The following is a 24096-nucleotide window of genomic DNA, read 5'->3' on the forward strand; positions in this document are numbered from 1 at the left end:
TCAACGTGTGGTGGTTATGGGTAGGGTTATGTCCGCACAAAGATAGACACAGCGAGAGAGAGAGTGTTTTTATTGCTGTGTGTATTACCTGCTTGCTGAAGGTGCTGTGCAGATCTCCTGACAGAGTAATGGTATGCGTGGGCACGTACTGAGGCAGCCTCTCGTACAGGTGAACACACAGAATTAACATCTGGACTGGATTGGGATCTGACAGGTCTATTGGCTGAACACATTCCACCCACGCACAATCAGACGCAGGGACACAACGAGGCATGCTGCTCAATCTCGGACAAATTTCATACATATGTTAAACACCTCCAGTTATGATAAAAGCTGAAGGCGTACTTAGCTAATGTTTCGATGCCGATTCACTTTCCACATACAGTGCTAATGTAATTACATATAAACAATGTATCTCTCCAGTTACTTCATGTGCTGCTTGTTTGATTCATAGACTGTATATAAATATTGGACCACACACTACTTATTTTCCTGTAATTGTATTTAAAAAAAAAAAACTCTCACGGTCCCAAACGATCTCTTTATGGAGGAATTAGCATGGCAACTGGTGGCCGCCATTATGTCACTCTCTGCTTTTATATCATTAAATAACTAACTTAAAGGAAACTCATTCAGAAAATTGGCACTTGAACGTGCATCAACATTTTATTAATTACCTAAAATGAGAGAAACCATCCTTGAAAAATAAATATGTGACCTGTATTCTAATGTTTTGGTTTGGCCCAAGTCCCGACCATTAACATGGAGGAGGCGGAGCTTATAACCTATACTGCTACCAGACACCAGGGGGAGCTATTTGTAAGAGAAACATGTTTTTCTGCCACATTTACTTACTTATTAATGAATGTATTTGTATGTATCTGATCTTACCTGAAAACGCGTTATGGCCAAGGAATTGGTTATTTTTTCATGTTGGTTAAACGTTTTTTCGGAGCATCCTTCTCTGGTATTTACCTGTATATTTATGTTGAGACCGAGTACAGTGAGAGCCTGAGCTACTATGATATTGTTGTGAAGGATCTGCTCCAGGCTGCTCGCCCTGGTGTACATCCTCCTGAAGTGGCTCCTGATCTATTTAGGAACACAGCAGAGCAGATGTGAGGTGAATAAAAACAAGGTTTAGTGCACGTGTAATTGCACACGTTCCCTTTGGATGATCTTTCATAAGCGCAGAATCTGGCATTTGACAGATTGTTTCGCATTCTGGCAACATTGTTGCAGCCAAACATCTACATTGTCATCGCGTCGCTAAAACCCGGAGCGAGGCAAACTCACGCACTCACTCACTCTTCCACACGCGCGCATAATGGTGCTCGGCGCGATAAGAGGCTCCCTTGATCTTGTTCGGGGCTAATTGCGCCCTCGTCACATCATTCACAGCGCCACTCGCGGGTTTTAACAAGCGTCTCTCGCAACGGGGCTCAACCACCTCTCACGCACAAATTACACTCGGAGACACAAGTGCACGGACCAGGTAGGGGCAGTGGGCAGCGAGCAGAGCGGCGAGCACCACCCCGTCTGTTAGGTCCAAGTCAAAGTTCACGATCCAGCGGTCTGATGGGGCTTCACCTGCGAATCATTAGCATGCAAAAATAAACCGTCAAGCAGGGATGCTTATTAAATGATATGTATGATACAAGTACTGAAGAAATGTTTTGACTTCCTTTGATTGTTGTGTATTTAACTCTTTATTGGGCACCCGTGAAATACTTTAAAAATCTAAATGTCAACCCTAGAGTGCTATCATAGGACGTCAGAAGACTGTTTTACTAGAAGATGAATGAATTTATCATATACATGTGTTAGCATTAGCATTAGCACTAGAATATAAGAGTTGTTTCAGGCACTTATCAACATTATCACATCAGACATCATTGGGCCACTTCTTCTTCGTGGTACCTAATAGTAATATTCGGATCGATATAGAAAGGTCGATACTTCCGATACCAGGTCTTTATGCTCTAAAGTTGACTCTCAAATCAAAATATCGATACTTTCGAATCTTCAGTCATTTGAGGGAATGTAGGAAAACAGTGGGAAATACCTAAACTGTATCGCCGATACCAGCCTCAATTTTATAGTATGTATCGACATTTCGGTATCGATCCAAACACCACTACTGAGAATGTTTCCTTGATCTTCTCTGATTGGCTGAATGAAAACCACGTGCTCCTGACCTTGCCCCATAATGGGTTAATAAAATGCACGCGTTATGTCTTACCTGCATCCCATATGCTCTTCCTCATGCTCTGGTAGTGCATGTTGAGCCATGAGAGCAGCTGGAGCTCCCAGGACGAGTAGATGTTGCTGGCCAGGGGCTGCGAACCGACAGGGAGGATTCCTCCCACGTCTTTGCGGCTCAGAGTTGTGTTGCGGCTGCTCTTTGACACCCGACGCAGCACCAGCACCTAGGCACGTGCAGAAAAATGCTTAAATTGACTTCCCTTGTGAGTTGAAGTGTTTCCTGTCAGCCTTTGACACTTATTGACGATCAAAGGTTGGGGTATTTCTGACAAGGGCTTGTTGGAAGGTAGAGAAAAAGGGACGGACGTAGGAGGTGAAATTGCGGCTATTTTCCAGGGAAAATCTGGGAAACATATTTTAACTGCACGCGCCCATGATAAATAATCTAACGGCGGAGGAGGAGAAGTCACCTTGTATATTTGCAGGAGCACGTCTGTCCAAGACCGCTTGCTCAGAGACTCAAAGTCGACGTTGCTGTAGTCCAACCCGTGCTCCGCGCTCTCTTTATTTGACTGGGAAACGCAAGAACAGATATGTACACACCATTCAAGGCCTCAGTGAAGCGTTCAGTCAAGTGTCAGTGCTCCAAAATGAATTCATAGGACGTGCCATTGAATTAATTAGTGTTGGTTTATATACCTGCGTGGAGCACCAGTGTTTAAACTCCAGTGCATCTAGCAAGTACTCTGGTCTGATATGACAAAGGGAGGCTCCCTGCACCCTGAACACACAGTTATAGTAGACAGACAAAAAAAATAGTCAGCATGATTTTCATTCATTTTTTTAACCTTCCAAGACCCTGTGTCCTCATATGGGGACATTAGCGATAGTAAAACTTCAATTCCAGTCACAGGACAAAAGTGGAAATGGTACGCCTCCTAAGATTATGCGGTTGAAACTTGTTTACTTAACGTTTTGTAGTTTGATATGACGCGCAAATTTAACTTTTTTTAAAAAAAAATTATCAATAGTAACGAGATACCACGTTGCTAATTAGCTAAGTGCTCATTTGAGGACGCTGGGACAATTCGGCTTTTGCACAGTCACGTTCAGGGATTGAAACAAATGGTTTTCCGTTCCACATTGGTGACTTGACTCCTAGCAATTTATAACAGAATGAGCTCGCAGAAAAATTATAACAGAAGAAGCAAAAAGGCAAAAAAACATTTCTGAGGTAGGACGTGATTTCAAAACACAAACTACGCAATGAATGCATAGTAACGTATAACGTACGTATATATTCAACTACAAATTATATTTTCTCCTTAACAAATCAAAGAGAATCTCTTTTTATTATGTATGATGTCGATCAAGTGAACACAAAACTAGATGTCGCCCTCTGCTGTTTGAAAAGGGCATCGCGATTTATTTTTCATCTCGACAAACCGTCGCACATTTGTATCGGTTTTTAACCGTCTTGGGACGCATCGTTCCATCCCTATCGGTCCGTTACATGCGCGCTCCCTGCAATCTGACACGACGTTAGAGCGTCACTTCATTTCATGATGCATCATGGAGCAAATCTGGCTCACTGTTTGTTTTCCCGCCTGTGCGTGTTTTACCTTGTATCGCCGACACTGAAGGTGACTGAAGTATTTATCAAGGCGCAACAACAACGTGTTAAATTGCGAGCGCCAAGAGGATTGAGCGCGTGTCACCTGCCTGAGGAAAGTAAGCATGGCCTCGTGCTGTTGTAGCAGCTGATTGGTGCGCTGCTCTGCGTCACTGGAAAAGGTCTGGCAGCGAGGAATACCGGGAATCTGTTTGCCGGTCAAGTGGTGAAGCATGTCCACTACGGACCTACACACAATATATAAACGATACAATAACAAGAGGAATATATATGAAACAGCATTCAACGTGCAGACCTCAAACGTACGCACCTTGAATCTTTACTTTGACTGACGCGATAAGTCCGTCCGTTGGAATGGTTTGTTTGAATTTTCGACGCAACCCTGAATGGAGAGAGGAGGCGACGTCAAAGGTAGAATTAACCAGCCTTTAAATGTGGCTTTCTGGGGAGTCGTTGTACCTTCTGAGCGTGTGCGGTACAGTGATAGGGTATGGTGCGCCGGGCCACCCGAAGAGGCTAAACCACCTCTCCACCGCCAGTAAAACATTCAGATGATACAGACCTTCCTCCGTGTCGGCAGCGGGGAATCGCGGGACACTGAGATTGGCCGGGGTGCCTCTGCAAGCGCAGCTATTTGTGTCCCCGCTGGCCCGTCTGCCCAAGCTGTCGCTGTCGGAAAGGGATTCTGAAGGAGGTAGAGACGCGAACTGAACACACCAGAACGCACCAAAAAAAAAACAGCTACGATACGCGCTTTTCCGTTATCTGACCCGAGTTCTTGCTCGCTGAGCTGTTGTGATCGAACGACGACGGGGACGACGTCTGGACGGAGGCGGGACTCGGCGTCTCATAGAGCTGAAAGGTCGCCTCGACGGCCGTGGCCCCTGGGTGTCAAGGAGGGGAATGGTGAACGGATAAAATAAAAAAATGCTCCATATATATATATATATATATATATATATATATTGTGTGTGTTACATAATACCCGTCTTGAGAACTATCTGTTGCTTGGAGTTGTGCAGGGCCATGTAGGGCCAGGCTGTCAGCACACAGTTGTCAGCGACTGCGCACAACTTAACCTTAAACCTGAGGAAGAAATGGACGAAGAGACGGACAGAAAAAAACTGATTGTATAACTATAACAAAGCAAAAATAAAAACTGTTTCTTTACATTCGAGGACCTGAAAGGCCTCCATCATATCTCATCCCAACAGATCTCTACGATCTCTAAGTGCAGGTCTGCTTGTGGTTCCTAGAGGTTCTAAAAGTAGAATGGGAGGTAGAGCCTTCAGCTATCAGGCTCCTCTACTGTGAAACCAGCTCCCAGTTTGGATTCGTTAGTCAGACACAGATACATTTAAGGTCAGGCTTAAGACTGAACCATCTCGTAGTTATGCCGCTATAGGTCTAGGCTCGGTCTCATTTGCTGGTTGATTCATTTTTGTGTTTGTGGGCCTTGGTTCAGTCCCTCACACCCCATCCCTCCCCTCCCCTACCACCTACCTGAACCAGGTTTAGGCTGAGCTGTTCCTCAGCTTTGATTTAGACCAATTAAACTAATAAGCAGCTTCTGGATAACTATGCTAACGCCTCCCTGGTGGTAAGAGCACATTTCAGGGCTAAAATGAAATGACAAACGAGGTCACCTGTTGTGCAGGTGGTCAGTGAAGGTGATGGTCGTGCAGAGGGACAAAGGGACAGCGGAGCAGAATGACACGCTGCACTGCAGGGTGCTGCCGTGGGCTGCCTGTCGGCGGTAGAACGACAAACGGGGGGTTATTTCATCGTGGACAGGAGACAGCAGTCGTTTGCTACCCATCACCGGGTGGGTTTAGCGACATGATGGCGATTGTGCTGTAAACATCAGGATGAAACGCAGCTGCGTGTCTAAGCGTACCTGGTCGGCGTCCCGAGCGGCGACGGTGTCGCCCGCAGGAAAGGCGACAGAGACGGGACGTACCCTCGTCCCGTCCTCCGCTTCCACGTCGTCCACTTCAGCTGATAGCCTCGTCCCGCTGCGCACGCGAAAAGCACACACACCCAGAATTATGTGAGAACTCTGAAGGAAAATTCATCAGAAGGACTTAGAGGCGTGGACGTCTGGCAGTGGACGCTGAGACAAACTAACTTTGATCATTTAAACCCTGATATTTACTAATATTTGAAGGTTTCTGTTACTCATTCAAATGATCATTTTTAATCTCAGTGATGCATTTCACTAGAGTTTATAAAATATTCAAGCTTTTTCTGATGTGATATAATGTGTTGGAATCAAAAGGCACCAGAATGTTTAGAATTACATAACAATGAGCAAATTCAAGCTGCGCGTGGCGAGAGCTTTGGCAGGAGCCGCCATTGGCTCCGATGTATTTATGTTCACTGAGTCAGTCTGCACATTGCTTTAAGTTTCATGGGTTTATGTACTGCTGATATTATATATTCCTGTTATTATTATGGATTCATTTGTTGGTTTACGATCTAAGTGAAATCTGACATTACCCACCCAGCAAAAAGTAGTTGAAAAGACGTTGAAAAGACGTCTAAATGACGTCTAAATGACGTCTAAATTTGGTTGAAAGGTGAAAGGTGAAAAGCCGTCATTTTCATGTCGTTGAAAAGACGTCTTCAAGAAGACAGGACCCAGTTTTCAACGACTACTTTCGGACTAAATTTGAACAAAATCGGACGGGCTAAACACAACCCAGTTTTCAACGACTATTTCTGGACTAAATCAAGACTATGACGGACCGACCGCATTTAGCCCGACGGATCAACACGACACAGATGCTAAATTGCTACAAGCTGGAGAAAATGACGTGCCGCTTCGTTATATTTCTTTTCAAAATCTGTAAAACTGTGAAAGTTGTCTTGCGCGTCACTGTGAACCGACCTTGGGTATCCAGCCGCCAGCAGAGTGAGTGTCGCGGCTGAATCTCTGTCCAGGGGTGCTGGGGTTAGAAGGATCTGAGGCGGGTGGAAGGTGATACTGGGATGCCAGTCGGTAACGATGACCGACAGCTCTCTGTAGGGCTGGGGTGTCTCCTCCTCTCCTGTCGCCTCCTCTCCCTTGCGTCCCAGGTAAAGAGGGAGGGACAGTTTGGTCACTCTGTCACACCCTACGAGAAAGAAAGTGCGTTGGAGAAGTGTGGATTTATGTTTATCAGGTTTATCATACAGAAAAGCACTGGGCAGTTTTTGGTGTCTCTCAGCTTGATTTGATTTTTAGCGTCGTCTCAAGAAGACGTGTCCCCGGGTGAGACATAATTCCTGATTTACGGCCCAGTGCTCAACATTAAGGCTGCGTGATTTAATGGTCCAAAACTGCATGAGAACATTTTCTAACTGAGTCCGATGGCATTTGCTTTACTTAGTTTTAGCTCAAGTGAAACTATATTATGAGAGGTGACACGCACTGTTAAGCTGTGACATATGTCGGGTGTCATCCCGTTCCCCCAGATGTGTGGGCGAGTGAGATATAAAGTGCGACGGCGCGATCTGACGAAAAGTGCGTTCGTCCATCTCCGTCACCTTTTCTGACAGCCTCGGTCCTGATGCTGATCACCACGGAGACGGACTGGCCGGGCCCCAGGCTGCCGCCCGGTGGAGACGCTGTGCACAGCTCCTCCTCTCCTCCGCCGTTGCAGCCGAACCACCAGTCCACGCGCCCCCCGGTGGCACCGCGCCAGCACGCGCTCTCTTCGCCCGCCGCTTTCAGCTCGACTTCCTGCAGGAGCAGAAGAAAAAAAAGGTGCCGTCATCACGACTGTCGGACATACGGTAGCGCTGACGTAAAAGCGAAGCCTTACCTTGGTGTAGTTCTCAAACTGTGGCTCCACGTGGAACTCTAAGCTCGAGGGGGACATTTCCAACGGGGCGCAGAGCACTGAATGCATCATAAACGCGGCAAAGGAAAGAAACGTGACACTTAGCCGTGTGATTTCGATTATTCGTCATTATCTTCACATTAATGACCCCGCCCACCTGTGGCCTGAACGCACGGCGCCTGCTGTGTGCTCGAGGAGGGGTGAGAAAACGTTTTGACCACGTGCCTCCTGCTGCTAGATGTCCGTAAGGAGGAGGAGGACGAGGAGGACAAGGAGGATTGGGTGGGGAAAGGATGCAGGGAAGAAGCGGGCCATCTCACTCCATTGACCATCATCGGCAGGTCGAAGTAATAGGTGGCCATCTGCAGGAGGACGTCTTTTTTATAAAGCTGCCAGTAAACCGAGGTATAAATCCATAATTAACCCGTCGTGTGAGGCTGTGTGTTCAAATCTTACCTGGCTGGGGGAGAAGCTAAGTGAGCAGTCGGCCGTCTGGTGGGCCTGAATGTCCACGACGCTCCAGCCCGACTCCCTCTCTGCCAGAAAGTGCACAGAAATAATCAAAAACGCACTTCTAATGACTTGTAATACTTAATAACACATCGATGTCATGCTATTTGTGCGTGAATGCGTACTCTCCGAGGGCCGAGGGAGCCGGACGGAGAAGTTTTTATGCTCTGACAGGTCCAAGGCGACGCGAGCTGCCGCCGACGAGTGGTTGGTCAGAGCGAATGGTATCAGTCGCCGTGATCCAGCGTGGACCCCATAAAACTGAAAATGGGACTGAAAAGAGAGAGGGAGGAATGAAAATAAATCTCAAAGAGTCATGTAATGTAACGTGACATCATTACAATCATCAACAGGTCCTTCGCTCAATGTGCAATCAGTCTGACGAACGTACGCTTCTTTATGCTGATTGTGTTGGTGCCGCAGATCAAAATATAGACGGTCAATAGTAAAAATGAAAGACTGCAATCACTCAGTCCCGACATACGACTAAGAATGTCTGGAATAAAATGTTCACACAAATTAACGCACGCGCCAGTGCGGAGCAACTCGGCGTTCAGCATCTCACTCAAGAACACTTCAACACGCACGTGTCAAACATGCGGCCCGGGGACCAAAAGCGGCCCCGCTAAAGGGTCCAATCTGGCCCACAGGATGAATTTGCAAAGTGCAAAATTTTTCCAGTAACTTCCGGAGGTGTGGCCATAAGATGAAACTGACAACACTTTTTCTCAAAAAAATGTCCGGTTGTTCATTACTTATCTGCACTAAAACAAAGGGAAACATTTGGAGTTTTCGTTATTGATAGGTTAATACGCTTTTACCAGGCAGCAACCTGAAGCCCGTGCGGAAAATTGCAGTTCATCGAGTGGCCACTTGAGGCTGGCTCCAAAAGGGAGCAAATCTCCAACATTAAACATGTTTACAGCCTGGTACAATAAAACGACCATAATTAAAGGTGTTACTGCTTTGAGTGACGGACGGCAGCCTGAGCTAACAGGTAGCAGAAACTTGGGTGGGCTAGTCTCAACGTCCAGGCTGCTTTAGCTCCGCCCCAAACAACCCCCATGTCCTTATCTGGAATATCCGAGTGTGGGTGGAGTAAAGCTCATCCAACATGGCCCCCACAGGTTCTGCCCGCTTCGGGCTTCATTTTCGACGTTCATAATCCAATGGGTGACGTCATGATGGGTTTGTCCAGAGTATGTACAGACATAACCGCTGCATTTGATACAATTTCCCATTCAGTCCTCATCAATAGACTCTCCGCCATTGGCATCACTGACACATCTCTCCTCTGGTCCAAATCATATCTCTCCGGCTGTTTCCACTACATCAAGGTCAACTCCCACTGCTCCTGACCCTTCCCCGTCACATCCGGCGTTCCCCAAGGCTCTGTCCTAGGACCCCTCCTTTTCCTTATTTACATCCTTCCCCTTGGCCACGTCCTCAGAAAATACAATATTAGCTTTCACTGCTATGCCGACGACACCCAACTCTACCTCTCCTCCAAACTGACTTTTGATTTTGTGGTCTCTCTATATTATCGTCTTCTTGTTTATTTAATTACTTATTTACTTATTTTTGGTGATCTGTTATATATTATTATTTTCATGTTTATTTAATTTTGTATTTCACCTTCATTTTATTTCATTGTAAAGTGACCTTGAGGTTCCGAGAGGCGCTTATAAATAAAATGTATATTATTATTAATTAATGGTTACTGCTTACTGGTCCGCCCCCCTTGAGGTCAAATGAGTTTGACACCCCTGCTTTAACATGTGCTCCATGTACGGGGGATTCTAACCCTCTAGCCCTCCGGTTCATGTATAACCCACTGACATTAGCATCACCTGGTCTCCCCTGGTGATCAAGCGAAATCTCAAACTAGCTAAGGATATTTCATCCTTAACGTTTGCATGTATGCATGGAATCATTTTTATCTTAGCTCCTTCTCTCATGTTTTTTTTTCCCCCTGTGGTTTATAATTCATCAAAAGAACAACACTCACCACGCTGATGTCCACATTTGGAGGCTCCACTGATCCACCCACTCTGAGCTCAGCGGACTTCATGTTCCTCAGAGCGATCTGTAATAATAACGTAACCATGCAGTGATTTGGGACAGATTTGGGAGTTCTTCCACACACACACACACACAACCGTCTGTTTTCCTTCCACCTCTCTCCCTCTAACCTCGACTCTGGCGTCAAACTTCATGACACAGTCTGGGTTGAAGTGGATCTTGAGCGTGGCCTGGCCCCTGCTTGGCACCACGCCCTCGCAGGGACTCACCACCATGCCTGGCAGAGGGCACACGTCCAGAACCTGCCTCAGGCGGACAAAGATGTAAAGAGACTGGCTGATTTTGTCGTTTTGCGTGTGGATGGAGTATGTGTGAGCACCTGGTAGTAGGCATGGTTCCGTCCGGTGTTGTGTAGGACTGCAGTCCTGGTAGAAGGCATGTTTAGAGGCACTGATTCAAACACGATGTGTTTCTCTGCCAGCTGGACACTGGTGGCTCCAACCTGTGTTACGGGATTGTTATTTGATATTTAAACTTCTGCATTTATTTCAACTTGTCTGACCTTGTTAGTTCAAATACGGGTAATACAAATTGATTTTGACGGTGCTTGGAGGACGATCACAGCTCAGTGAAAAGAATAATGTTAATAAAACAACAGCCAGTGCCAAAGAGTTTTCCATTGATCAGACGGTTCTTGGTGTTGGTTTGTGTTCCGGTCCACCGGGGCTGCTGTCAAGAACAGAAATCCATATCTGCTTCTTTGATGGATTTGGCCTCTTGTAATTGTTGATATGTAGTTTTTATAATGGATGTTTTTGGTGAGTAACCTCAACAGTCCCCCAGAATTCATGCTTCAAGAGCTTTCAACTACAATTTCCATTTCCCGTGTCGAAGGAGTGAGTTTGAAGGCTTCTGTTGACGCCTCAAGACTGCCGGGGAGAAAACGTCATACTCTACGAATCAAACGTAGCTCCCGTGAATCTAAGCTGGCAGTTGTCGAGAGTTGTGTTTGATACGGGAAAACGCACTTCGGCTTGTTGCACCGCACTAGGCATCTGACAGCATGTGTCACGGTGCCGTGTGTTTCCTTCAGCTTCCTTGCCTGGAGGACGTATCGGCTGAGAACCGTGACAGATGAAGAGAGTCTGAACGGAGATATCCGTAATTCCTGCTACTACTGCTGCTAATCCATGTGGTGTTGATTGCTTACCCCTAGAAATAAAAAACTCGGAATGGAAACGCCCACCTTACGAAAAGACCTCTCAGATATCGCTTTTATGCTGTCATGAGGTGGTCTACCTTAAAGTCAAGTCAAGCGTGACGACACTTCGTGAAACACCTTTCAGTGGAAACACGCACTTTATTGAAATTTCAGAAATGTCGCTTTTATTTCGCGAAAAACTGTAATGGAAACGTAGCTAGCGTGGCATTTGCCCGCACACCAACCACGGCGACCCCTCTCCCGAACCGCATGACCTGTAGCAACTCTGAAAGACACTTCTTTCCGTCTAAGTATGCCAATTTCCCCTCCCCGCTGACGCGGCCTTGTCATGACAGATTTATTGCCTCAATTAACACTTTTGAGCTAGAAAAACACCGCTTTTATCTTGACACTTTAAGTGCTATTTATCCAACTGAATGAAACCGTGACGCTCGCTTGTCGTCCAAATGCCTAAGCACTGCTGAAGAGATGAAAGCTGAATTTCCAGCTCTGGTTGCCAGAGTGGCTGTCTGACTCAAATCTAACATCCGCGGCTGACCCCCGAGAGTGTTTGACTTCAGTCACAAGATCCAAAAGTTCTTAAACGTCTTAAGGCTGCGTAACCTACGTACGTAGCCTACAGCTTTGCGAGCAATTTGTACTTGTGGTGCAATTTGAATTCTACAAGCAGTAAGACTGTAGATAAGTTATGCTCCCTGTTCCACAGACGAACCTCGGCGACGCAGTGCAGACGTTCCGAGTTGCCATCTTGGACGCACAGGTCAAAGTCTCCTTCTGAAGGGGAGGAGAACGAAGGATGCCACACCACCTCACAGTCCAACTCCGAGTACGGCTCCACTACACCTACAGAGACGGGGATTGCATCAGCCTCAATCCAAAATTTTCACTCTGGATATTTACCAAAAGTGAGCTGCCTCTTGTGGCACCTGTTGCTGGCCTAACGGAGAACAGGATGCCTCTCTCTGTGACAACTGGTCGCCATGTGAATTCAGCAGCGTGGTTACAGGGGTTTCTGAGGGTAACCGAGCTCCTGTATCCCGACGCAGCCAGCAGGTTGGGGTCTGGGCGGAGAACCAGCAGGTTGGTGGAAAGTTCCAGCGCCAACGGGACGACCTGGGCCCGGACCAGAATCTGACCGGGGTGTTTCCGGTTTATAGAGTAGGATACGGGCCTGGGGGAAAGAAAAAAGATCCGCGTTGCATTTGAAGCGTAATTAAATGCAATGAGCTGCTTCCTCACACCGACCTGTAGAAGGGGCCCAGCTTGTTGGTTTGAAATGTCAGGGGTAAGGTGGTGTGAGAGCGGGGTGGCAGGACGTGGGAGAGGGGCGAGGAGCCCTGCAGCTCGGGGCAGTCCACCTCCACCTGCACCCACACGTGCGCTGACAGGCGGTTGGCCAGGACCAGCTTCTGAACACACACTGAGTTCACGCACACAGCACCAAAGTCCACTAACAAGGGGCCTGAGTAAGAAAAAGGAGAGATGAATGACTGCAAAATGTTTGGATTTATATTAATATCTCTATCTGTCACTGTTAAATGTCCAACCTATGTCAACCTGGTAGAGCTCCATAGCTGTCAGATTCCTGTAACAGTCTGCCATCTCCTGGCTGGTGCAGGGAACTGCACGCATTACCTTTGAAACCTGCTGGAGACAAATTTCTTTGTAAATTTTCCACTGAAATGTCAAATGTAAATGTCTGTTACTATGACGACTGATATTAATAAATAAACGTTGATCTCACCTGGCTACCAACTTTTGATTGGCCGGAAATCTTGTCTTGAAGACATCTCCGTTTGGTTTCTGGGGAACCATGTTTGTAGTTGGGCTTGGTCTCAGAGATCTTAGGCCTCTCCAGGTCACTGATGCCGAGAGTCGGAGGAACAAGCCCTTGGGAGGGAATGATTCCAATGTCCACGTCGTCCTCCACATCTCCTTGCCGTCTAAAAGCCACAATCAATACAAGGCAAGGTTTAATTAAACAACCCACCACTGGGTTGATGGAAATGTACAGCACTGTGTATTATGTAAATATGACGTCCTTTAAAAGGCCTACCTCTCCTCGATCTTCTGGACGCGTGCTTGTCTGAGCTGTCGGATGAAGTCTGCGTAATTCTGCCGGTGCCGCTGTCTCTGCTCTTCCTCATCCGCAGTGAAAGCGTAGCTGGTGTCCACGTAGCGATAGCGGGGTACACCAGTGAAGATGGTCCTGAGAAAGACAAAGACAAGAACAAAGCGTAGACTAATCAGCATGTGTGACAGAAAGTTATATTGGTTTTCTGGTTAATGGGACGGTTTGGTGTCTGGTTGCTTGCAAGATGCTGAACCCAATGTATTTGTAATGGTTTAATAGATTTTATTTCTACATTTTAGTTACCTTCCATCAAGCCTGAGCTCATGAAAGTGCGACGCTCTGACTTCTACCTGTATTGCCCGTGCGAGGAGGCGGGCCTGATGCTGCACGGCCGGTCGTTGGGAAAGGCCAGGAACCCGTCCTCCTCCGCGTCCCGGCTCCTCTCCCCGCGGTGTCTGTGGAGCCGGGTTTTGTCGGCGCTGAGGACGGCAGCGGGCGCTACTTCGCGACAGCGAGCCAGGTCGCTGCACCTGACGTGAGGCCATGACCCGGGAGCGTTGGTCCCTGCTGCTGCAGTGACGCACAACGTGCCGGTTTGTTTAATGCAGCGGGACATTCGTGGATTTAAAGATTCCGGTGTTATTCTCACCGTGATTTAGCTTAGGGACGGGCTGCGTCGTCTCACTGCAGCAGACGGCAGATAAGTGCAGAGTGATGGCGTGGAAGCTGCAGATCTTCAGTTCAGTCCCGTCCTCTGTAGCGTTGTCATTACTCTGACAAACGACGTGGCCTAAGACATCTAGCTTCTGACACACCTGGAAGCTCCCTTGCTGTCGTGCACTGAAAGACAAAACTACATCCTGGAAGGAACAAAAACAGCAGAGAGAACATGATGTTACTACACTGCATGGTTTTATAATTAAATAACTAAATCAGTCATCACCTGGCGTTGGCCAGGAGCGATGGAGCCTGCCGAGGGCTCAGCGGTGAAGTGTGCTATTTTGCGGAAGCGGAAGGCGACGGGAAGTTGAGGGCAGAGGTTCTGGAGCGCGCAGTGAAGATCCACACGTTGGCCTTTCGCGCAGCGGAGGAAATCAAATCTGTCAGAGGGACTGGGCACCAAGGACACGGAGAAGCCAGAGCCTGTCACCGCCAGCTCCACGCTGCTGTCGGCTAAAGAGGCAGAGAAAAGTGAAATTATCAACAAGATCCTTTAATACGTTTGAATCAAAAGTGCAACCCCAGAAGCTATATTAGAATAGCCTGGATTTTGACAAAAAAAAAGACTAGTTGTGGGCAGGTACTTTTCACATATGATCAGGTCGCTTAACAGGATTCCTGCAAGTATGCAGGACTTCCTAAATAAAGATTTTGATTCTAAAATCAATTTCTAACTAGTTTCTAAAAGTATATTACATCAGTAATGGTTTAGGACTACCATAGAGAAAGAATGGGATTTGGTTTAGGACCATTTAGCTTAACAATACTCTGGGCGAAATATAAGTGTTTTGTGTTGTACCATTATGGTTTGTGAAGCCGTGTTTCCTCCGCACAGTCTGAAACAGCAGGAAAAGGCAGTAGTCCTGACGAGTCATCGCGCTGAAAGAGACGCTACGTGTTAGTTCAAAAAGACTACTACCCACATTCCAGTGTCCGCTCCTCGTTAGTATAGTGGTAAGTATCCCCGCCTGTCACGCGGGAGACCGGGGTTCGATTCCCCGACGGGGAGTTCCTACTTTTCTTTTATTCCTAAGTATTTTTTTTTTTTAATTTAAACGTCCGGCTTTACAGTGCAATCTTTACGTAACTAAAAACATTTCAATATTATTTCTTTAGTGTCCGTATTTAGGATTCTTGGACTGTCATCCTGACGTACTTTCATAGGTTTCCCAACACATTCACAGACAGTGTACCTCTTGCAGACGGGACTGAAGCGTAGTTTTACAGTCATTTCCTCATATGGACCCAGTCGACCGTATTTAGGAACACACACAAAGACCTGGGACACGTCGCAAGGTGCCCGGTTGCATTTCTCCCCTCTCTCCAGCAGGGCGGCGTCTGTGGTCTTCTGGAGGTTTGATCCCTACAGGACAGTCACAGTAAAAGCTTTTTCTTTTTTGACTATTCGGTGACTTTTTTTGACTAACAGATTTAGGCAAATGGCAAGTTAAACTTTTCTTTTTCTTTTAGTAGCACTCACCACCTCAGTACCGGCCACAGAATCCTGGAGCTGGCAGACCCAGTCACATGCTTGGGGTGAATTGTTTCTCAGAACCACACTCTCTACACAGGATGTCCCAAAATAGACAGGTCCAAACCACAGACAGGAGAGAGGATTCCCCTGTAAAATGACAAAACTTTGTGTTTTGAAGGCAGAAATGGTTGGTTTTTGCGTGAACCACGTAATGTCCCTGGATCATTAAAGTCTGTCTAAGTCTAAAGTACTCTTTACATTTTAATTGTAGACCTACCTGCAGGTCAAACAACTCAAGCTGCTGGTCCACCAGCTCAGCCCTGATACTGAGAACGACAGCAGAGCGATTCTGGAGCTTCACCCTGAGACAGATGAGCGTAAACCCACAATTCATTACAGTCTCTGATTTGGAAATAACAAAACATTAAACTCTTTAAAGAATTTAGAAAAAATATGTGACTTGATATAGCATGTAACTTCAGCACATGCTACATGCTATCATTGGTTCACAGAAGTACTGTCATCAAGTCTATCATACAGAGCCTTTTCTTCAATCTGCCGGGGTCTATCCGTGCGCAGTTCCGCTTTCAGCCACTGGGTGGCGCCCGCCGCTATGATTCCAGTGGAAGGCGAAATGCGGAGAGAGGAGTCTCCAGTGTACTGCACTTGGAACAGGCCTGCAGTGATAACACATGAGCAGACGTAACACAAAATAAATAATAAAACCTTGAGATTTTTATCCAGATTCCAAAACAACTTGTAGAATACGAATGTTTAAATCAGCGGATGAAAGGTAAAATGAATTATTCGTATAAAGTAATAAAGTTCTCTCTATCTGTGATGAATAAAACCTAAATATATACAGATATAGATGTACACATGGTATTATTAACCATCTGTCACTACTATATATGTGTAATGTTGAATGTTAGGGGTTTAGACATAGACTGTATATAAATATGGACGACGCGTCCCCACTTCATTGCATTGGTCATCTTGAAACCGACCACATTTCGCTTACTTAATACTACGCTTTGCTCTATCTCCACCAGTTACAGGGAAATGTTGGCTTATTCACTGTACTTATTTTTTCTTCCTGTTTGTACATAAGCGTCTTTCTGTTTTATTTGTTTATTTATTTTTGTTCTGCAATCATGATTTCAAAGTCAAACCATTGTGGATTTATGGATGTAGTATCCCCACTCCTAAAACAATTTACCTGGCGCCGAACCGCGGTTGGTTATAGGATGTTGTTTGCTGATCACCTGACTGCTGGCTACAACACAGCCAAAGTCTAACATTGAGTCCATTACAAGGGAGCAAGCTCTGGGAAGCCTAAATAAAAAGACGGAACGGGTTAGTCGTAGAGAAGCACATGAACGCCAACAAAAATGTCCCAAGTACGTCTAATCCCAAAGATTTCGTGTACCCTCGCAGTGGGATTTTCAAGGTGTCCGCATCATCTGTGTGAATCAGGAGATGGTCTCTGACCTCCTCCTCTTCTTCTGGGGTGAACTCCAGCAAGCCACTCACAGAAAGGCCGGGTGCCACCACCCCGGCTGGGCTAGACGATGTGAACCTGAACAACTGTGGAAGAAAAGGAAGAGAAAAGAAAGCGAAGGGAGTTACATGTGTAGAAAAAAAACACATGTATTACATTATTAATTTCAAAAAGGAAAGGATAAAAAAAAAAAAAAAAAAACGCAAAGCAAACAAAATTAGTTGGAGAAATGTGGTAGGAAATTTGTTGTGCCATTTTTTATTTTACAGATCTGGAAGACTTATTGGAAATATACAAGAAACTCATTTAGTGTGGAGCTTGCTGCGCTGTTTGTTCCATGAATTAAAATTAAATTAAATTAAAAAATATATTGCCTCCCTTTTTATTTAATTTATTATTTTTTTTAATCTTTTTTTTTTTTAATTGTAACTTACACGACTTTATATAATAAATAATTCTAAATACAATAATTGACAGTCCGTGTAGCAGCATGTCAGGAAAAGTTTCGTAAAATATTTAAAGAAAAAAAGAAAAAAATGGAAAGGTCAAAAAATACATACGCAAAAATTTTATAATTTTATACAATGTTAGATTTAGAAATTGCTTGTTCCCAGCTGCACATGAAGGAAATGCTCTTAAAAACTAGTAAAAAGAAAGATAAAATATAATAAAAAAAAATTATCCTATGAACAAATGTACTTAATAATAATAATAATAATAAAATTAAATACATTCTAGTCAAACCCACATATTCCGTTATTTGCGTAGGCCAACCGTAGATAGAAAACGTTAGATAAACGTGCTAATACAGGATAGGCTAACTAACTGACAATTTATTTATTGTTTTTTTTTTTTTTTTGATTTAAAATACAGTTTACCTTAGACCTGGGCTTTTCAATTGATATTTTCTTCGAGGTTTTCCCAACATTTGTCGCCGTGACTGATACCCTGTAAACCTGGCCCACTTTCACGTCGCTGAACTCCACAAACGGCGGGTCCACTCGAACACAACTCCCATCCATGATGCACCTTTTCAATTTATTGATGTACTTACTTCTTTTTTAATTTAAGTTAAACACGCCAAATGCTACAAAAGCGCACGTTTCGTCTCTCTCCCCCCCACCCCACACTGCCGTCGACTTGCATACCGATAGTCAACTTTGCCGTTGCTACCCAAACACGAAGATTTGACAGGTGCTGGTTGCTAGGCGATGGCTTCGGGGTGGTTGGTGCTCGTTTTACCATCTCGGGTAGGCCGGGTGGGCGGGGCAGCGTCTGTCGAAGTGCCACGCGGTCTGGTTTGACGGGAGTTGCTCGTCTAACAGGAAAACGAGGAATCCCTTGACAGTCTGATAAGAGGCGCAGATAAATTGAAGGACTATAATAATATCTTATATATCCCATATCTTATATCTTAAGCATGAAACTTTATGAACCATTTTTCTTTGCTGATGTTTTTGTTTGTTTTTTACAAAACAATACACAGACAACCATAAATAGACACTCTGATCTAAACTTTCACCTGACAGGTAATAATATATTAATATTATTAATACTAATAATAATTAGTATAATATATTTTTTTCTGCACATTGCCAACACACAAAAGCAAATAACAACTATTGTACTAATGTGTAACTACTAATATAGATGCTGTGATTTATTTTACAAGAAAACAAGATTGTCTTTGTTCAGTACATCACTGGTCCACAGATCACACGAAAAAAATGTGAAAAAATAAAAAAATAAAAATAAGAAAAAATAATTTCTGTGGACAGACAGATTTAAACTGATTTACAACGAAAAAATAGTTTGCTACGTTTTCACAAAACACCACCTGGGCTCTCCCATATTTCATCATCATACATCCGAGAAGCAGATTTGACTTTATCTGCGACGGTTAAATCATTACAGTCTCTGGCAGCCGTCTCCTCTGCATTTTGGATCGAGTCCGCGGGATCGCCGCTCTCCCCTGAAGATGAGTTACCCTGATCAGCCACGGCAGCTTTATTTGTTTTCCTAGCCTCTAGGTAACCATCTGCTGGGACGGGTGCGGCGCTCTCGCCGCCAACCAGAGAGGCGGGCTGCGATGCAACCCTGTCTTCCTGCCTCCCTTTATGCTCTGAGCTTGTGATGGCTTGCCGGCCTTTTGTCCCTTCCTGGCTGTGACTCCCGCTCTCCAGTCCGAAGAAATTTTTTCGCACGACGTAGCGTACGCACTGGAGGAGGACGTTCCTCTCGTGGCGGATATCTGAGGCCAGTAACTAAAAGTGAAAGAAAGGAGCTTATCAACTGCTGGAAGATATCAAAGAGTTTACAGGTTTTTTATGACTGGTAGATTTGTTTGAACCACTCCGTTAGGAGCTCATTACGCTCAAGGCTAATACGCCTCCTTACCATCTCAAGTAAAGTGGCCCGACGTGTCTGTGGCGTATCTTGGTGTCTGCCTCCCCTTCCTCCCCGTCTCCCTCTTCTCCCTCTGTTCCTGTGAGGGTCACACTCAGGCTGGTGGACGCCGGGAGCCTCGGTGCCACGTGAGGAAGTCTCCGTGCTTCTGAAGGGCCCTCTGTCCTCACAGCTTGGTGGAATCCTGCCCAGGATGGCCTGGTTTTCATGAACGAGCTCTTTGGCCCTCTGAACGGGTGAGGCTGCAACACAAAGGGGGGTGGGTCAACCGTTTGTTGAGTTTTTAGGTCGTTCTTAAACATCCTACTCACCCTCGGGTTCCTCGTCGCTTTCACTCTCGCTCATGGACCCGTAGTTTGCCACTAGGGAGCCCAGAGCCGAGCTCATCTGCTTAGGGGGCACAACCAGGACACTGGCCGTTGACTCAGTAGCTGTGTCGTCTCTGTCGGAGTCTGGAAACGTCACATAGAAACCACTTCTAACAAACCGGAGTACGATCTGACATGACGGCGTAGTATGGGATCCCTGTGTCGTGGTTCGCTCACCGTGGTCACTGCTGGCCAACGCTCCCAGAGGATCCCCGACCTTACAGGGGTGGCTGAGAGGTTTGGGCTTCCCCGTCGCACTGTCGTCCAAAGGCTGAGGATGCTGTTGGTGTCGCCCTTTGAACCACGCATTATTCCCCCCGCGGCCTCTACCTCGGCCCCTTCCTCTTCCCCGCATTCGTCTGAGATCATGTTGAAGTTTGGATTTCGGTTACATCCACGTCAGAGTGCAAGTAAACTCTTTAGAGTAGGGGAAATTTACCCAAACTGAGCCGTTTCCAGAACGCCTCCGGTCTCCTCCCGCACCTCCATGACCTTTCTCTTCTTCTCGATATTCTGAAGCGTTGGGTAATTTCTGTAAATGCAAATTGAGGCACCGGTTGAAAGACGTTACACATTGACGATGCATTCCAGACTATTCACTCAATACTAACCTGCGCCTCTCCTCTCTCCATTTCGAAATCTCCTCCGGTGTGTCCAGCTTTATCCTTTTGGTTCCTGGTGCGTGGTTCTACAGTCAGGATATAGATCAGTCAGTGCGTTTAGATGCAGAGCTTAATCGAGCTATGCTCAAAATTCGACTTTCTCACTACAGTCCTTGTCCCAGTTTACACGCAGCGCAAGAAATTTGAATAACTGTTCTCCTCCTCTACACTAGGTGGCGATACGTGTCTTTTCAGCAGGATAATACCACGTTAATACGGCCCGATTTCCAGGTGACCTATCACGTGATATAATAAACAAGAGTTGTCCATGCGGCAGACCGGCATTTCAAACAACAACCGGATGGATAATAGTACATTTTTTAATCTCGTACGTAATGTTCGCGCTACTTCTGGGGCAGGTAAGATCCACGCTATCCCTCAGATGGTTCTTCTAGCAGCTCAGTTTCTCTTCTTCTTCTTCTTCTTCTATGACTGGCTTTCTTGGATGTTTTTGTTCCAGGGTTACATGAGAGCGCAGTGGTTGTGGAGCATGCACACACACATTATTCGATGAAAACTCCGGTTCACTGTATACATGCCGGAGAAATCGATTTCCAATAGCATTATCTGGGTGTCCCAATCGGATAATGAAGTAAGGTGTTTACATGCACTTACGTTCTCCTGTTATAGTCCGATTAAGGCAATAATACGTTTTTTTCACGTGCATGTAAACGCACTGACTGACATTTAAAAAAATAATTTAAATGCTGAGATGCATTCCAGATGCACACCAGGAAGCTGTTTCACTTACGTTTTTCCAGTGTATGCCGACCAATTTTTCATGAGCCATAAAGCTGCAGTCGGGCACACAACACTACAAAAGAGATTTTTGAGGCAGTGAGTAACATTTTAGAAATGTCAAGGAAGCATACTGACTCGAATACAGCGGCATACCTTGACGTGTTGCGACACATGCTCGTCGTACTTCTGCTGGTTTTTGAAGCCTCTGTCGCAGGTGTCACAGAAATGGCTGTACTCTGGCTCCTTCTTGTTTTTCTGCTGGGTGATAAATGCGGATTAGTACTCGGAGTCAGTCTCGGTACAAATGCAGTCGCTCTCAGGCTAATCACCTTTTTCCCGTAATGGTTGGGGGGTCCATTGTTCTGTCCTCCACCGGGATGTCCACCTTGATGCCACCCCTGACCAAAGTTTTGACCTGGAGAAAGCAGGACATGGAGATGTTAGAGGTTTGGTACAGCAACTCACTTCATAGGTTCCAAAAAATTGACACTTGAACATGCATCAACGTTATATTAACTACCACAAACTGTTAAGATAGTGGTGCTTTCAGGGTATTGCGGGACGTCATAACCTACGTACATAGCCTATGCTGGTGTGAGCCATTTCTACTTGTACCTTGTCAGTCTGGCTCATTTTGTAACATCATCTCCCAAACACTAGTTGGCGCTGTGTTTTTTTGCCAGTAGGGTGAATTTGTGTTTCTACTTCCTGATTCACTTTCTTCGTTCAACTGTTGATTGCCTAGGTGCGTTATCGCCTAGCCTCTGAATCTGAATCACCTTAATGCAGAGATTTAAACCGACAGTTTAGTCCTAACATACAGGGGGCGGAGCTTAACACCTATACTGCAGTCAGTCAACAGGGGGAGCTCTGCTTGCTTTGGCTTCACTTCCTTCGACCTTTTTTTATACAGTCTATGCTCCAACTAAAACACCAGGAATGACATGTTGTATTATGGGAAAACGTATCATCCTAATTATGAGAAGAAAACAGGTACGTTTAGATTTGCAGCAACCTGGAAGCGCAAAATTCTGACTATGTAGAGAAAGATGTAGGAGGCAAAAAAAAAAAAAAAAAATGCCTCAACATCAACAGAGAAACAGCTGCGTGATTCTACTCACCGTGCGGACGTTTAGCGCCATAGTTTCCGCGACCTGATTGGAAACCATACCCTGGCCCGTGATGCCATGCCGGGCTGCCGCTGTAGTCCCAGCTGGGCTCGCAGGGGGTCTCGCCCCAGCTCCACATGTTGGGATGGAAGCTGCTGGAGCGGGGCTGCTGCTGCTGCTGCTGCCGGAAGGAGCTCGGAGGAGGACAGCTGAAGTCCGGCGGAGGATAATGTCCCGGCTGGTTCATGCTGCTAGTCTTTTCGCTTTTTCTTCCTTATAGTCACAGCGAAGTTAGTTGGAAGAAGACTTTTTCAGACCAGACCCTCTCCAGCGTGCACACGTTGAGTGTGTTTTTCCGCATGGTATGTCGTCACATCCGCAAAAACAGGAAGGACATAAAGCGAGCGAAAGCTAATGCTGAAAAAAACAAAAATGTCCGTAAACAGGCGATTCACATTACAGTATATGTATTAAAGTTTTGCGGAAATTGAATAAAAATTACACAACTTAAGTTTTGTTTCCTTTGAGATGCATTTGACATTACGGAATAAAAAAGCCGAAGAGTTTGCCACAAGTTCTCGCGATAACAATTCTCTGGTAATGTTTCGTCTAGTTTAACGCACGGTCGCGAGTTCGAGCCCCTCCTGGGACAAGAGGCCAGTTTAATTCTTGATTTAAAAAGTTATTAATTCAGATTTACTACTATGTTAGGAAGTAACATTACTGTATGCTGTAGCCAGAAAGTAAACGTAAAGAGGTTTATAGTGTAGAGGAAATCATGTTTTTGCATTATTTTCTGTGCATTTTTCTCAGTCTGAGTTTGAGTCTTACACAAGACAAGCTTTTTATCACTTGGATCTCAGTCTGCTGTTGTTAAGTGACTGTCCTAATGGCTCAATTTAACAAATAATGTCAGAAAACTCATATCTGTTCCCTGTCCCAGCCTGTTGCTTGATATTAGCAGCAGTTTGTGGAGCTAGCACCTCGAGGGTCCATTAATCCTTGTTCCCATCAAAAGGTCAAGGGTGACATGTCGTGCAATAAAGCAGAATAAGAGGAAAGGGACAGCAGTAGGCAGTAATGTGGTTGCGAGCCTCACGTCAGGTCTGTGTAGCCAACAAAGATTTTTTTTCCAAGCTGTTAATGATCCAGTGCACAAAGTTGCACTGTTTTTTCTGGTCATGCGGGCCTCGTTGGCGCAGTAGGCAGCGCGTCAGTCTCATAATCTGAAGGCCGTGAGTTCGACCCTCACACGGGGCACGTGTTTTCGTGAAACGCTAGCTTTCATAATCCATTACACAAACAGAGACTTAGTCGTAATCGCGGTTTTATCGAAATACAGAGCAGCGCCCTTCTGCCCCTCTCGCTGAAGCTACAAATGTGTTCCACGTGAAATTACACTGAACCCAGGGGCTATAACGAGGGGGGAAAAATATACACATTTCTCAAAATATCCCTTTAGGTCACAGGTGGTGAGAATTTAAGACGGAAAACTAATTTTGGCCCATCGCTTCAAGATTTGGAAAGTCTGTGGTCTCCCCCGAGACCGCTGACGGCGCTTCTCCTCGCATCTGTTTTCTCTGCTGATGCTCACCCGCGTCGCTGCGAGCAGCGTAAACAGTGTC

The 24096-nt window shown here is 45.7% G+C and overlaps 2 protein-coding genes and 2 non-coding genes across 11 annotated transcripts in view; 2 read left to right on the top strand and 2 right to left on the bottom strand.

Moving 5' to 3' along the window:
- LOC125001154 (cilia and flagella-associated protein 47-like) overlaps window positions 1-18695 on the bottom strand; it is a 42261-nt gene extending 23566 nt beyond the window's left edge. For 3 of the 7 annotated variants that reach the window (XM_047577039.1, XM_047577043.1, XM_047577037.1), the window contains exons 1-39: window positions 18064-18695; window positions 17114-17271; window positions 16904-17019; window positions 16223-16361; window positions 15962-16046; window positions 15691-15831; window positions 15404-15573; window positions 15010-15089; window positions 14434-14663; window positions 14140-14350; window positions 13841-14060; window positions 13473-13625; window positions 13161-13359; window positions 12964-13063; window positions 12662-12878; window positions 12343-12587; window positions 12129-12259; window positions 10574-10696; window positions 10365-10496; window positions 10181-10258; window positions 8298-8445; window positions 8119-8198; window positions 7820-8024; window positions 7645-7721; window positions 7367-7562; window positions 6729-6954; window positions 5736-5853; window positions 5485-5585; window positions 4824-4924; window positions 4609-4722; window positions 4298-4523; window positions 4149-4220; window positions 3928-4065; window positions 2905-2986; window positions 2676-2777; window positions 2243-2429; window positions 1493-1590; window positions 976-1092; window positions 89-223 (exon numbers count right to left, since the gene is read on the bottom strand). In XM_047577039.1, the coding sequence (XP_047432995.1) occupies window positions 89-223; window positions 976-1092; window positions 1493-1590; window positions 2243-2429; window positions 2676-2777; window positions 2905-2986; window positions 3928-4065; window positions 4149-4220; window positions 4298-4523; window positions 4609-4722; window positions 4824-4924; window positions 5485-5585; window positions 5736-5853; window positions 6729-6954; window positions 7367-7562; window positions 7645-7721; window positions 7820-8024; window positions 8119-8198; window positions 8298-8445; window positions 10181-10258; window positions 10365-10496; window positions 10574-10696; window positions 12129-12259; window positions 12343-12587; window positions 12662-12878; window positions 12964-13063; window positions 13161-13359; window positions 13473-13625; window positions 13841-14060; window positions 14140-14350; window positions 14434-14663; window positions 15010-15089; window positions 15404-15573; window positions 15691-15831; window positions 15962-16046; window positions 16223-16361; window positions 16904-17019; window positions 17114-17271; window positions 18064-18207 (5595 nt within the window). In that variant the 5' untranslated portion in view covers window positions 18208-18695. The remainder of the gene's footprint in view (window positions 1-88; window positions 224-975; window positions 1093-1492; window positions 1591-2242; window positions 2430-2675; window positions 2778-2904; window positions 2987-3927; window positions 4066-4148; window positions 4221-4297; window positions 4524-4608; window positions 4723-4823; window positions 4925-5484; window positions 5586-5735; window positions 5854-6728; window positions 6955-7366; window positions 7563-7644; window positions 7722-7819; window positions 8025-8118; window positions 8199-8297; window positions 8446-10180; window positions 10259-10364; window positions 10497-10573; window positions 10697-12128; window positions 12260-12342; window positions 12588-12661; window positions 12879-12963; window positions 13064-13160; window positions 13360-13472; window positions 13626-13840; window positions 14061-14139; window positions 14351-14433; window positions 14664-15009; window positions 15090-15403; window positions 15574-15690; window positions 15832-15961; window positions 16047-16222; window positions 16362-16903; window positions 17020-17113; window positions 17272-18063) is intronic. The other 4 variants (XM_047577042.1, XM_047577041.1, XM_047577038.1 and 1 more) reach the window with 4 other exon arrangements.
- On the top strand, window positions 15148-15219 carry trnad-guc. Its single transcript has one exon. It is a non-coding gene; the product is annotated as a tRNA-Asp (tRNA).
- A 125-nt stretch (window positions 18696-18820) lies between the features above and the next one.
- Window positions 18821-22850, bottom strand: nufip1 (nuclear FMR1 interacting protein 1). 2 transcript variants are annotated; one of them, XM_047577046.1, is made up of 10 exons: window positions 22484-22850; window positions 21692-21777; window positions 21516-21617; window positions 21373-21435; window positions 20571-20647; window positions 20399-20491; window positions 20137-20318; window positions 19903-20043; window positions 19583-19833; window positions 18821-19449 (listed from the first exon to the last, which is right to left on the bottom strand). In XM_047577046.1, exons 1-10 carry the CDS (start codon window positions 22716-22718, stop codon window positions 19009-19011), a joined length of 1671 nt encoding a protein of 556 aa, XP_047433002.1. In that variant the 5' UTR covers window positions 22719-22850; the 3' UTR covers window positions 18821-19008. The 2 variants fall into 2 exon arrangements, with proteins under 2 accessions (XP_047433002.1, XP_047433001.1); XM_047577045.1 differs by having other exon boundaries at window positions 21516-21620.
- Window positions 22851-23658: 808 nt separating this feature from the next.
- Window positions 23659-23731, top strand: trnam-cau. Its single transcript has one exon. It is a non-coding gene; the product is annotated as a tRNA-Met (tRNA).
- The last annotated feature ends 365 nt before the right edge of the window (window positions 23732-24096 follow it).

Source organism: Mugil cephalus, chromosome 23, assembly GCF_022458985.1.
Source record: "Mugil cephalus isolate CIBA_MC_2020 chromosome 23, CIBA_Mcephalus_1.1, whole genome shotgun sequence".
Classification (NCBI taxonomy): domain Eukaryota; kingdom Metazoa; phylum Chordata; class Actinopteri; order Mugiliformes; family Mugilidae; genus Mugil; species Mugil cephalus.